The sequence below is a fragment of the Sitophilus oryzae genome, unplaced genomic scaffold (genome assembly GCF_002938485.1).
Source record: "Sitophilus oryzae breed Bouriz unplaced genomic scaffold, Soryzae_2.0 scaffold_128_pilon_pilon, whole genome shotgun sequence".
Lineage (NCBI taxonomy): Eukaryota > Metazoa > Arthropoda > Insecta > Coleoptera > Curculionidae > Sitophilus > Sitophilus oryzae.
Genome location: NW_022145937.1, coordinates 327,553 through 341,690, shown reverse-complemented (window position 1 = coordinate 341,690; position 14,138 = coordinate 327,553). Strand labels below are relative to the sequence as shown.

Here is a 14,138-nt window from a genome sequence, read left to right as displayed (position 1 = left end):
TACCTACTACCCCTAAAATATTTGCACTTATTTAAGACTCCTGTATATTTCAGACCCTGTATAAGTCACTCAGAAAGACTAAATATTAAAAATGAAATAACTAAATTAGATATGAAAAATGCAAATTTAGCATAATTCTATTGTATCTGATACAATTTTTATATTTTTTTTAATATTGAAAAATATGGACAGTTTGTAAGTTAACAAAGGAATTTTTTAATTTTTTTGTCTTTGTTGGGAACTTTGCTCATGGAAGAACTAATATATATTGCATCGATGTGAAGATAAATTAATAAAGTTTCAGACTGGATCTTATACGCCAATCGTGACTTGGAAAAAATGTTATTAATGAAGAATTTAAAAGCTGACGCAGATTTCTGTTAAATTCTGCAAAAGAATATGTCTTTCAGTAAATTAATGTATTATTTAAATTGTAATAAAATAAATTTATTATAAATTTATTATAATTCTACAAGTCCTAAGAATCAGATCTTCAAAAACCACTTTAGGAAAAAGAAACTGGCTTTAGCATAAAGAAGAAACATCGACCTTTTTATATATAATACCGGTGAATAAAATTTTATACCCAAATACTCAGAGAAAGCTAAAGTAGATCCCAAATGGCAATGCCGAATCTGAATAATAATAAAGTTAAACCAATTTTTTAGATGTAAAACCTAATTTCATTTATTTGTTTAAATAAGCTAACATAGTTTAAAAATCAAGTCTAGGGTAATGAGTAAGGACTTATTTAAATTTGTATTTCAACATATATTTTTTGTTGTTGTTTGGTTTGGTTTTGTTGTATATTGTAATTTTATATTAGTAAATTTATTCAAATAAAATCTTAAATTAAATCTTAAATGACAAGAATTCTTATATAATTTTATTATATACCTATACTGCAAGAAATTTGTTTTCTATTTCATAATTTGGCTCGCCTGAAAAATAGCCTTTTACCATCCTTTTATTATCGATAGTTGCGCCTCGGTGGTACGAAAGTTAACGTTTACGCTATCTCCCGTTCGGAACTTAATATCTAATCGATACTTTCCGACAAGTCGGAATTAACTACTCTGCGCTGTGATTGTCATTTTGTGGATCTGCCCAAGCTCACCTGATGATGGAGTAGGGCTCCGAAACCGGTAGTGAGAGCAGGTTGATCCACATTATGACAAACACAGCGTAGAATTAAATTTCTATATCAGCAGTTAAGTGGCAAGAATTCTTATATGATTCTATTATATACCTATACCGCAAGAAATTTGTTTTCTATTTTATAATTTTCATACTTATATATTTGAATGAAATATATAAATTATATATATTGTCATTAAAATTACTTCCAAATAGCAAAATTTCAAATCATCCATGACTACTCTAAACATCCTTTAAACTAATACTTTTTTTGATAATAACCATATTAAGATATTGCAAATGAAGTTATATTAGTCTATCAGAACGTTAATGTTTATAATAGACGCATTTCAACTAATCCTATCACAACAACCTACAACATGTACTCAGAACAAATCTTCAAGAAAGCTTTGAATGAGAGATAGGAAGATGTAAAACACGGATATGCGGAGAAATAACCAACAACAGATACGCTGACGCTACAGCTTGCAGTTGTTCTTGCAGTGTATTTGAAAGACTCAACAGTAACACGACAAAGAAGAAGTTGGAAGTCATATAATTAACTTACATTATTTTTGACACTGTATGTTTAATATAATAATAGCCGTTAATATTATAAAATAAAATACATTTTTAATATATAAATTATAATTTTTATTTTAACAATTCAGGTAAACGATGTTTTTTTATTGGGACTTGACGCAAATTTATTTAAAATAATAATAATAAAAATCAATTATCAGATATATTAACTTTTAGAAACGATTTATTTTGTATTAAATTTTACAAAATATAGATGTATTTTAAAATAAACACTCTATAGGTCACTCAAAAACTCATCTTAATATAAAAAATAAACTAACTGAATATCGAACCCAATTTATCATAATGCCATTGTCTATGATATCCTTCTTATATTTTTTTAATCTTGAAAAATATTGAGAGTTTGTAAGTTAATAAAGAAACTTTTAATTTTTTGTCCTTGTTGGAATGTTGTTGATGAAAGAAGTAATAGATATTGCATCGTTGCCAAGATAAATTAATAAAGTTTCTGGCTGGATCCTATAATAGTCTATAGACTAATCGTGACTTGGAAAAAATTATGATTAACTAACATTCAATAGCTAAAGTAGATATTTGTTAAATCTTGCAAAAAATATGCTTTATAGTGAACTAATGCATTATTTAAATAGAATTAAATTAAATTTATAATAGATTTATTATAACTGTACAAAACCTAAAATAACAGATCTCCAAAAGCCAATTTAGCAAAAAGGAACACGCTTAGGTATCAACAAACATCGACCTTTTTTATATATAATATTGGTAAACCGAATATTCAGAGACAACTAAAGTAGATCCCAAATGGTATTTCCGAATGTGAATAATAATATAGCTGTTTGATATTGTCAAAATTTAAATTTAGTATAATTTTATTTTGGTCTCCTCGGTACTGTCTCACATTTAGATAGAAATGCGCAAGTGTTATCAGAGACTCGCTCATGATCGGTCGAATGAGTACCATGCTTTGATTTGTTTGCTTAAAAACGTGTATTTTGGGTGTTAACAAGGTACCATTGAAGCCGGCCGGCTAGAGGAGAAGCAACCTTTGTGGGGTGAGTCCATTTTACCTTAGTGTGAGGTTACGCTATTTAATTTCTTGTATAATTGAATGATTGATTTTTCTTTTTGATAATTATGGTAATATAAAACAATAGCTAAATCAATTTTTATATCGAAATAATTGTATTTATTGGTTTAAATGAGCTTACAGAATTTAACAATAGGGTTTAGGGTAATGTCTAGGTACATTGTGCCTTCTATACATGCAGTTTAATTGAAGAATTGGGGTATTTTTTTACATGAACTTTTTTTGTATATTGTGATGCTAACGTATATATAATATATATAAATATATATAAATATTGTTTTAAATTGAAGAAATTCAATACATAAATATTTTCAGTTTGGTAAAAGTTAATTTTAAAATAATTTACAATAACAGTTTAAAAAGTACAATAGAGATTATAAAATACATACAGTTTACAAGATTTTTTTATTTGTTAAGTTTCATCCTTTAAATTTCTATATTATTAGTCAAATACAGTAATAGGTTTTTACTTTTTAAGTCCGATAATTCAAATTTCGTTGTTTGAGTGAGATATTAATTTTAGAATTTTGAAACAAACACTATCAAAATTAATTGCGGACAAATGAAAATGTCTTATTTCATACTATCATATAGCTATGTGTTTAAATAACTGAGTATTTCATAGTTATCTTATATTTTGTGAATGCAGGTGGGAACATTGTTAGTACTATATTGAGTTTGGTGCAGAATGCTTTGAGATATCTACGCAAAGCGTTCTGCGATTTTATTTACGTCACTGTCGAGTCAGATAGAGACCAGTGCTATTAAACAAATTACTTTTTTACATTTATTACGCTTTTAAATCCGTTTCAGATGTCACGATTATACCGTTGACGAACTATAAACTGAGATTCTTCATTTCGCATAAATTTCTCATGTTCTCGAAATTACTATCTAGAGAACATTAAAAACAACTGTTTGAGAAATTTATGGACACTTCAAAACTATATTATTATTATATTATATAAACTATATTCACAAATCAAAACTATATTATTATTTATTTTAGATGGCCTGTAGTTAACTTTGCTATACATAATCTGTAATCGTAAATCATACGGGATGTTCAAAATTCTATGCCAAACTTTCTAAAATGTAAAATAATATTTCTTTGTTATTTTAAATGAAACACCCTGTATATTATTTTTTTAATAGATGGAGGATTAAAAAATGAGCATTTTTTGTATTCCGCGTATTTCCAATTTGTTAACGGTTTCGCACATATTCGCAGTTTTATATTTCATATAACATTTTCTGGAGTAAATTTTCATCAAAGCCACCCAGTGATTTTTCTCTCGTATTTTATTGTTTAAAGATCCATATGAAATAATAATGCCTGTATCTGCAAAACTACTAAATATTCTGAAATACTTTAAATGCAAAAAATGTTAGTTTTTTAATTCTCTATCTAATACGAAAATAATATACAGTGTCCATAAAAAAAAGAAAAAATATATATATTTTAAAAAGTTTGGCGTAGAATTTTGAACAGCCTGTATGATTTAAAATTGCAATATTTATAGCAAAGTAGGTATAGACCTTCTAAAGTAAAGACCTAGTATAGTTTTGATTTCAGGACAGTGTTTGTATTTGTGATATTTTTTTAAAGGAAGTTGAAAAATATATATTTTGTATTTATTTATTAATATCTCTGAAATTAGTGAAATATATTTACTCATATCTTAGGATTATGTAAAGTTAACTGAAAGGAAGCCAAAAATGCAATTAAGTATGTGTTGGTGTGACAGATATGTATGACTATACAGTGTATGTCTAAAATATGTGCAAATATTTTCAGAGCTGGTAGATCTCGATAATAGAAACATATCTTTTTTTAACTGTTTTTCAAACAATTCCAAAATAACCGAGATATTTTACTTTCAAAATTTAAAAAAATGGAACAACAACAGGATATTTTCTTTAGGAGTTTCCTTCCTTTGAAAATTTCAAAAAAATGTTTTAAAAAATTCCAAATTTTCAATTCTTTTTTCACGAAAAAAACTCTTAAACGTGTTTCTTACGGCGAAATACAGGATGTCCCAGGCTAAGCGTGCATTAGAAGTTTCTAGAAAACTACAATATCTAGATCGGAGATTTTTTGCACATCATTGTTATACAACGAGACCGATCGATTAATTTTTTTATAATATGGCGGCACTTCCGGAGATACCGGAAGTTGACCGCAATTTTCTTATTTTAAATGGATGCCCCCATTTTTTATTACATACTTAAATTCTCTGTAAAATTCAATGAATTTTTTTATTAAACACTCTATACTTAGCATTAACCGTTTTTGAAAAAAAAATTTAATTTTTGGACGAAAAAAACTGCCTGTCAAAAATATGTGTAAACGTCAAATTTAGTGATTACTACAGCCACTGTGCTATAAAGAGAAGACATTTAACGCAAACAATTTAATTATTTCAAAAACTAAATTGTTCAAATGTCATATAATAATGGCCGCAGCTGTCATGGTATGGAGCGATTAAAAAATTATCAGAAATATTTTTTTTTTAATGGAAATCCTAAATCCGCTTTTTTATTTTACTAGTGAAAAGTCGTTACTTTTTGCCTATATATGTTCCTATATCTAACACAAATCGTTATTTATGATTTAGTTTTAAAGCGTATATTTTTATTGCAAGAAAACCGCATACCAAAATCTCTGGTTTACGGTGAGCTTGTAGACGGTAAGAGGAGGCCGGGTGGACAACTCAAAAGGTACAACGGAAACTTAAACGGGGATTAATACGCAGAATGAGTGGGAAGAAACAGCTCACCATAGAACTCAATGGAGAAGAATTGTAAACTCAGTTAACAGCGACAACCAAAAAGTAAAGAGGCAACAAAGCAATGAGATTTTTGAATGTCCGGAGTGCGGTAGGCAGATAACACCTCGTATCTGGCTTTTTCAGAGAAAAGCTCATTAAAGAAAACGCCTTGCGTGAAAATCTTCTGATGCGTGTCAAATACTCGTCAGCAAGTAATGGCAGTATGTAGTATGTATGCATTAAAACTTCAATTCTTTGTGTAAACGAAAACGGCATTGTACTTCAAAGCAAGGGAATGTTTAATTGATAACAAAATGCTCTAACACTCAAGTGACAAGGCTAACAATAAGACTGGTGTTTACTTAGCCTGTGCCTACCTGCAGTTATGAATTAAAAAAAAATATTAAGATGTTTTTTGATAGCGTAAAGTTTTTTTTTGTAAACAAACGGTTTAGTAATAGAGACCTATTAACCCATATAGCGTTAAATTGGTCTCGATGAGCTATATCGATATTCGTCAAAATATACGGGGCATTCCATTTAAAAAATTGAAGTGTCACGTGATATTTTTTGGGGTCACCCTTTATAATAGCAAATTAGTTAAAAAAATATATATTTTTCTTGATTTTAAAGAGTAATGTAAAACAATAGATCTGGCCATGTCGTACAGTGACACTCGTTTAAAAAGCAGTATGTTATCGATCATCATTTCCAAGCCAATTTTGCGTTTTTTTTTGTCAATCATATGATAGATTATTAATAATAATTAATAATATCAGCTATTAGATATTATTAAAGAGCGAAAATGCGAGATATATATTTCTATAAATACACTTTTTAAACTCTTAAGCAGGCAGCATTTATAATATAGGAAATTCAAATGATTCGTTTCCTGACAGATGGAAATAAATTGTTTGACTGTTTGACACTTAATGTCAAAGGAAGCTAGATAAAATCAAGTAAAATATACGTTTTCAAAATAAATCTTAAATAACTTAAAAACGATTTATTTTAGGTATAGGAACATGTATAGTTAAAAAGTAACGAATTGAAAAACCTTTTCACTAGTGAAATAAAAAAAGTTACTTTCCATTTGAAAAAAAAAACGATTTATGATAATTTTTTAATGGCATAATTTCATGACAGCTGTCGCCAATATTATATGACATTTGAACAACTTAATTTTTGAAATAGATAGCTACATGTCTTGTCTTTATGCCAGAGTAGCTGTGGATTACCACAGCTACTCTAAAATAAAGCTAGCCCAAAAGTAAATTTTAGTGATTACACTAAAATTTACTTTTGGGCTATACAATTTTCTTGACAGGTACTTTTTTTCGTTCAAAAATTTTTAATATTTGTTTTCTTCAAAACGGTTAATGTTAGGTATAGAGTGTTTAACATCATAATTCATAGAATTTTACAGAGAATTTAAATATGTAATAAAAAAAGGGGAGCACTAATTTAAAATAAGAAAGTTGCTGTCAACTTCTGGTATTTCCGGAACTGCCGCCATATTGAAAATATTTTTAATCGATAGATCTCGTTGTAAAACAATGATGTGCAAAAAAATCTTCGATCTAGATATTGTGGTTCTCTAGAAACTTCTAATGCACGCTCAACCTGGGACAGCTTATATACTACCCCAAAAATATTTGCACTTATTTAAAACTGACCCTGTATGGTAAGAAATAAATAATATATTAAACCATAAGGATCAAGTTTACTTACGACAAGAGTATTTCCTAGAGCGCCCAGCACAATTAGCACACCGTACATAACAGCCAGCACAGTATAAGCCGGTTCGTCGATAGCCTTGTTTGTCAGATAGCGCTCATACAGCTTCGGATCGACCGTGCTGCTTTTGTTCAGGACCTCGTTCAGCGTGTTGTTGTCGAACCGGTGGATTTCGTCGCCCATTTTGTCCGCGTCTCCTTTAATCAGGTGCACGAAAATGTAAGAGAACATTCAAGAAGCGTAGGAGAACATTCAAGACGGGCCAGACTAATGAAATCCAGTGGAGTGAGACGAGTGTTTACGCTGGTCGGTGTGGATTCATATTGAGTTAGCCTTGTGGTGGTTTATTGATGCTTGGTATCTGAAAACAAGAAGAGATATTTTGATTAGTTAATATTTAGTTAAAATTTAAATCTTAATTTTAGTTTTTTAAAAATTTTAATTTCATTAACTCTAAGGCTTCATTCATAACTTGGAAATTAGTGATTTCAATTAGCGTAGAAGTTTGTTTCTCTAATTTCGATGTAAGCATTCAGAACGTCAGAATTAGTGATTGTAATTTTCAATTAACGAGTAATGTCATTATGGCTTTTGATTATCATCCGTTAGGAGAAATTGTGTTTCAAAAACAATATTTTTTTCAAACGTCACAAAAGTATTAATTTTTGCGACGTGATTGACAATATAAAAAAGTCATTTTAACGCATAGGCATAAAAGAAAAGCAATTTTACGCTTAAACATAAGAGTACGAAAATAGTTATTAACAGTACAAGTGTGTTTTTAACATGATTACAACAACGAGTGTGAACGATTAGAGCGACGAGGTCGTAGACCGAGTCGTTCTAATCACACGAGTGTTGTAATCATGTTTAAACTTTTATTAACAACGATTTATCTACAACCGAAAAATAAGAAAATGCTGTTTTAATTTTCGTTTATTAGTCGCCCATCTTTAACACCTTTAACTATGACATTTGTCAGATTTTTAAAAGTCAGTTTGCCCTGTCAAGTAGACGCGAACACGCTTTGCCCAAAAAAATCATTTTAAAAATTAAGATGAGCGATTCCGGAAGTCTCCCTTCAGATATAGAAGTTGCCGCAGTACGTGCCACGGAATCATTATTGCCGGAAATGTGCGATCAAAATATGAAAAATCATACAACCCGTTATAGTCATCATCCTCAGCAGCAAGAATTGTTTTGAAGAAGTGTAAAAAATGTGTTATTAATATTTATAATAACTAGTATTAGGAATTTGTATCAAAAATTAATATATTTAGATGTTAGTAGGTAGTTGTTTTTCATTATTATAAAAACTAGTTGTGTTAGAGATTCATAACACCACTAGTTGTGTTATGAATCTCATAACGTAACTGAAATACTAAAAAAATAGTGACGTTAAAAACGTTATAACTAAACGGTTGTAGATAAAATATATATATTATTAATCCTTGGGCAGGCGCGTACTTCAGAATCACACGACCGGGCGCGTAGCGGTATTCCGTACCGCATTTATATTTTTTAAGTATTCTGTAATTTAAAATATTTTTTTGTAAAATTTAGCATGCCAAACAGTAAAAAGCAACATTTTTAATACATAATATTTACTTTATTAACACAAAAAAAAACTTTATTATAAAAAAAAGAACCAAACGAAACATTTTTAGTGTTCAAAATAAAAAAAATAATATTGCTCAAATCCCTTTAAATAATCAAAAAAATTTTAACCACTGGAAGAAGATGAAACTATAATCTAAATGTTTTAGTCAGCTTCTGTAGATAAGAAACTAGTAGTTTTATGGGTTTCACTCCACCAGGGACCAACTCGTTTCTTATTGTCTCTAACTAGTACCTTTATCTCTGAAGCATATTTAGCGAGAAAAACTTGGAAATCTCTGGGAAAAGTTTGTATACTTTGTATATTCCGTCATTTACTACAGGTTATATAACATATATTTAAGAGATTATGATAAAATCAATCGAACAAATTAATTAACTATTTAAAATTACACCAAATAATGCTAAATAATTAAATATTATGATAACTATTTTACTTACATAACAGGGCGCGTAGCGGCACGGAGTACCGCAACTTTAGTTACAAGTTGGAGTGTGCAACTGTAGTTGCACAAAATTCCCGATACGTCCGGTCAATGGCTAAACTGACATAAAGTGACAAATTCTACGAGCGTAACCAGAGTTTCTCGATATACAGGGTGTCCCAGAAATAAGTGCAAATATTTTAAGGGGTGGTAGATCCCGATAAAAGAAACATATTTTCTCTTTACCGTTTTTCAAATAAGTCCAATATAACGGAGTAATTTTACTTTCAAAATTTGCAAAAAAATGATTTTTTGCTAAAATTTTGAAAACCACTGGATCTTTTCTGAATTTTCTTTCTTGTAAATTTAATCTAAAATACCTAGGTTGCCAATTTATCAAGAAATTATGTTTTTTAACTAAAAACTAAAAAAATTTCCAAAAAATTTTTCAAAAAATTTCGAATTTTCAAATTTTTTTTTGCGAAAAAAACCTCATAGGCGTGTTTCTGGGGTTGAAATATACTACCAGTTAAGATATTTGCACTTAATTCTGGGACACCCTGTATATTTACATATGACACAGAACGAATGAATTATATGCATAATATGAATTATTCGGCACATACAAAGTATGACTTTTAATTTTTTTATATTGTTTGAAACTCTTGAAATTGTTTAAATACTTATTTCTGGCGCTTGAAAAAAAAATTAGCATGTTCTATTCGGAGTAAAAATAATTTTTTGTGCCTCGGCTGTACTCAAGCGTAGAGCCTGTCATTTAAGTGTCATTTTTACACCTAGTGAAACAATAAACTATTTTTTATAAGTTAATTATTGGCTGTCTCTATGGATACAACTGACTACTGCAAACTATTGCTAGAATATTCTTTTAGATATAGTTTTATTTTTTAAGTATTGTGTGAATGATTGTAAACTTTTAAGTATAAAGTATAATTGAAAGCACTAATTTATTATATTAATTTCGAGGTTCCGAATATGGCTTAATTTCTTTTATTTGTAAAATTAGGTCATTACAAATTTTGTTGACTGGACAAAAAACATGACAATAATAAATGAAAATCTGAGATTCCATAAAAAAAAGCGTAAGGTTCGAACAAGATCCATCCAATACCGACAAATTTTACATTTCTGTAAAGTGCCATCGACAAAGGAAATCTTTATGGATAATCTATAAAATAAAATTTCAAAGGGTCCTTGAAGTTTCGTCGCTGAAAAGTCTTGAGGAGCGTTTTGGGTACCAACCGTAAATACGGCAATTATTTTGAAAGGATTGTAAGGATATGCGTATAATACAGCCTGGATATATTTATTTTTATTTCTAAAAATATGCACATAGATTTGATTTTGAATATTTTTTACAGATCCAATACTATTCGATTCAACTGTGTGTATGTGTGTGTGTGTGTGTGTGTGTTAGTTCTAGTATGTATGTATGTTAGTTCTAGTTTTGGAGATCGCTGGTCTATATTTGACACATAATCGGGCCTAATGTCATGTTTTTATTTCCTTAATTGTGAGTACGCATAAATATGAAGTATATCTCCAATAAATCATATATAAAATAGAAAACAAATTTCTTGCAGTATAGGTTTATAATAAAATTATATAAGGATTCTTGCCACTTAACTGCTGATATCGAAATTTAATTCTACGCTGTGTTTGTCATAATGTGGATCAACCTGCTCTCACTACCGGTTTCGGAGCCCTACTCCATCATCAGGTGAGCCTGGGCAGATCCACAAAATGACAACCGCAGCGTAGAGATAGTTAATTCCGACTTGTCGGAAAGTATCGGTTAGATATTAAGTCCCGAACGGGAGATGCGGCCTGCGTGCAATGGTAGTACTTTCGTACCACTGAGGCGCAACTATTGGCAGTAAAAGGATAGTAAAAGGCTTTTCATCAGGCAAGCCAAACTATAACATAGAAAACAAATTTCTTGCAGTATAGGTATATAATAAAATTATATAAGGATTCTTGCCACTTAACTGCTCATATAGAAATTTAGCAGGTTGATCCACAAACACAGCATAGAATTAAATTTCCGTATCAGCAGTTAAGTGGCAAGAATCCTTATATAATTTTATTATATACCTATACTGCAAGAAATTTGTTTTCTATTTTATAATTTGGCTTGCCTGAAAAAAAGCCTTTTACTATCAATAGTTGCGCCTCGGTGGTACGAAAGTACTACCATTGCACGCAAGCCGCTATCTCCCGTTCGGGACTTAATATTTAACCGATACTTTCCGACAACTCGGAATTAACTATCTCTGCGCTGTGGTTGTCATTTTGTGGATCTGCTCAAGCTCACCTGATGATGGAGTAGGGCTTCGAAACCGGTAGTGAGAGCAGGTTGATCCACATTATGCCAAACACGGCGTAGAATTAAATTTCTATATCAGCAGTTAAGTGGCAAGAATCCTTATATAATTTTTTTAAAAATCATATATTGAGATATAGCAACAGCTGAAGAACTAATACATAAAATTTCGGACTTCCATTGTCTTTGTGTGTTTTGACCTACACATTGATTCAATAATATAGATAACTGATCGTTATCAAGTGTGCACTTCACTATATCTATCTTAATCCGAAGACTTATTGAGCTTAGAGGGCAAGTCATTTACTTAAGTCATCGTATACCAATTTGTTAATCGATCTAGTCAACGTACAGCCTCGCCACAAAAAGTGTCATTTTTACTCCTAATAAAGAGTATACTATATTTATAAATGCTGTAGTTTAAAAATCCAAGGAAGACAAACTTCTCATTGCCTCTTTATTTATAAGTAATAGTATATTAAACAACGAGTTTCGAAGAGGCCGTTTTGCACACGAATTCGACAGTTTATTGGCTCGAGCCGCAGGCAAGAGTCACAAGTCGAACGAGTGAACAAAAAAGTTTTCGAACGAGTTTTTTACGCTATTTTTTCTACAACTACAAATTAGCAGCAGACTCACACAGTTTTTGCCAGTTTTGTGAAATAATTTGCGATGTAATGATGACACTTTTCTGACGGCTGCGTTGCGTTTGGTGTTTCAGCTAAACATTGGAGGTTAAAAATGTTAAAATTGGCACATGTCGGTGCAAACTGACACATGTCGTGCGCTAAATCCTTAGCACACAACAGTTTGCAAAACTCCAATTTCAGATCGACTTATCCGTGTGTCAAACTGCATTTTCTAGGCTAGTCGTAGAAAAAAATATTTTTAGTTTCCAATTTTCTGTTTCAGTTGGCGAAATACCAAACTGCTTCCAGTAAATTTTACAAGTCTAATAGAATCAAGGGTGTCAATAAAGAGCAGTCAAGTTTAATGAAACATTAGAATATACCAGGTACAATACATATTTTTATAATATCATTAAAGAAAATCATTTTTCTATGATAACATATTTCATTCGAAAAGTTTTGAACATAGAGAATCGTATAAGAGGACGGAGGTTAAAACTTCCTTATTCTATTTTCAAGTTCAAAATTGTTTACTTCCGATCTATCATAGAAACTTAAATAAAATCGCAGAACAAACAGAGCGCTAAGAAGGGAGGAAGTAGTTATCTAATATGTTGTTATGGGGCACAAAACTCCACGACCCTTAAAACAAATAGAGCATACATCGAAACTTTGTATTGAAGTTGGTATTTGAGTTGAACTTTTGCGAACGTTTGATTGGATAGTAGTGTTTTGAAGATTAAAAATATTTGACCTTTAAGCGATTTAAATTTGGGGAATATATTTTTAGCTTTTTACAAATATCGTAAACTGAGTTACGTTTGGTAAGATTTTTAGGGTTTTTCCTTGAAACTAGGACTATATAGTTATATGAAATATTTATATTAATTAGTTATATGAACCTAAGCAGAGTCATTTAACCTCTTTATTATCACAGAAAAAATAGCCAAAATATGAAATCAAAATTCTAAGCAATACTTTAGCTGGCACTTTAAATTTATCCTAAAATAACACGATCTGTCGGTAAATAGCCCTAAAGATGCATTTTATACTAAAGAATACGCTATACATATTCAAATGAAGTTTGAGAAAATGTATTTTCGTAATATTAGTGTAGTAGATGTATGTTTCTTTCAAAAAAAACGAATAAGAAGACAAGGTTTTTTACTAAAAAACTAACAAATACAGATAGGAAATAAATTAGTTTCACAGATACTAATGATAAAATATCTACTATAAAAATAAAACAATATTTTTCTTAGATTAGTACAATGAAAGTTTAGGATTTATTGTCTAAGATATTGCTACAAAAAATATATTATTCCTAAACAAAAGGGCCATTGTATGCACCCTAATTTTGGGGAACTAATAGTTCCATTTAAAATATTCTTTCTTTCCTTTTTAATCTGTTCTAATTCCGTGATCTGGGTAAACGCCGAAATTTACGAGACATATTTGTTTTCTAAAAAACACCCTGTTACTAACATAACATTTTGTTGAAGTAAATATATTTTTTCCGAGTGCTATTTAAAAGAAAGGGTTTTTACGTAAAATATGAGGGAAATAACAGTGTTTTAAGATATACTAATAGACCTTTATAGTTCTGTTTGTAGCAGTATACACAATTCGTAAAATACACCTATTTGTAGTTGACATTTTAAAATGTTAATAAACATGCAGTGTTTACTGCAGAATGGCAAGCTTGGGTTATGTAGTCTTATTTTAGTTGCACTTTAATAGCATGTAGTAAAGATAATTTTATTGTTGAAAATAACCAAACCTAACGGTACATTACACGATGTGAAAATATGAGGAATCTACGAAAGT

At 30.0% G+C, this 14,138-nt stretch overlaps 1 protein-coding gene across 1 annotated transcript in view; it reads right to left on the bottom strand.

Moving 5' to 3' along the window:
- LOC115874429 (neuropeptide F receptor-like) overlaps positions 1–14,138 on the bottom strand; it is a gene marked incomplete at its 3' end in the record, with an annotated part of 277,047 nt that overhangs the window by 54,287 nt on the left and 208,622 nt on the right. The window contains 1 exon segment of the mRNA XM_030889592.1: positions 7,291–7,657. Coding sequence (XP_030745452.1) covers positions 7,291–7,527 — 237 coding nt within the window.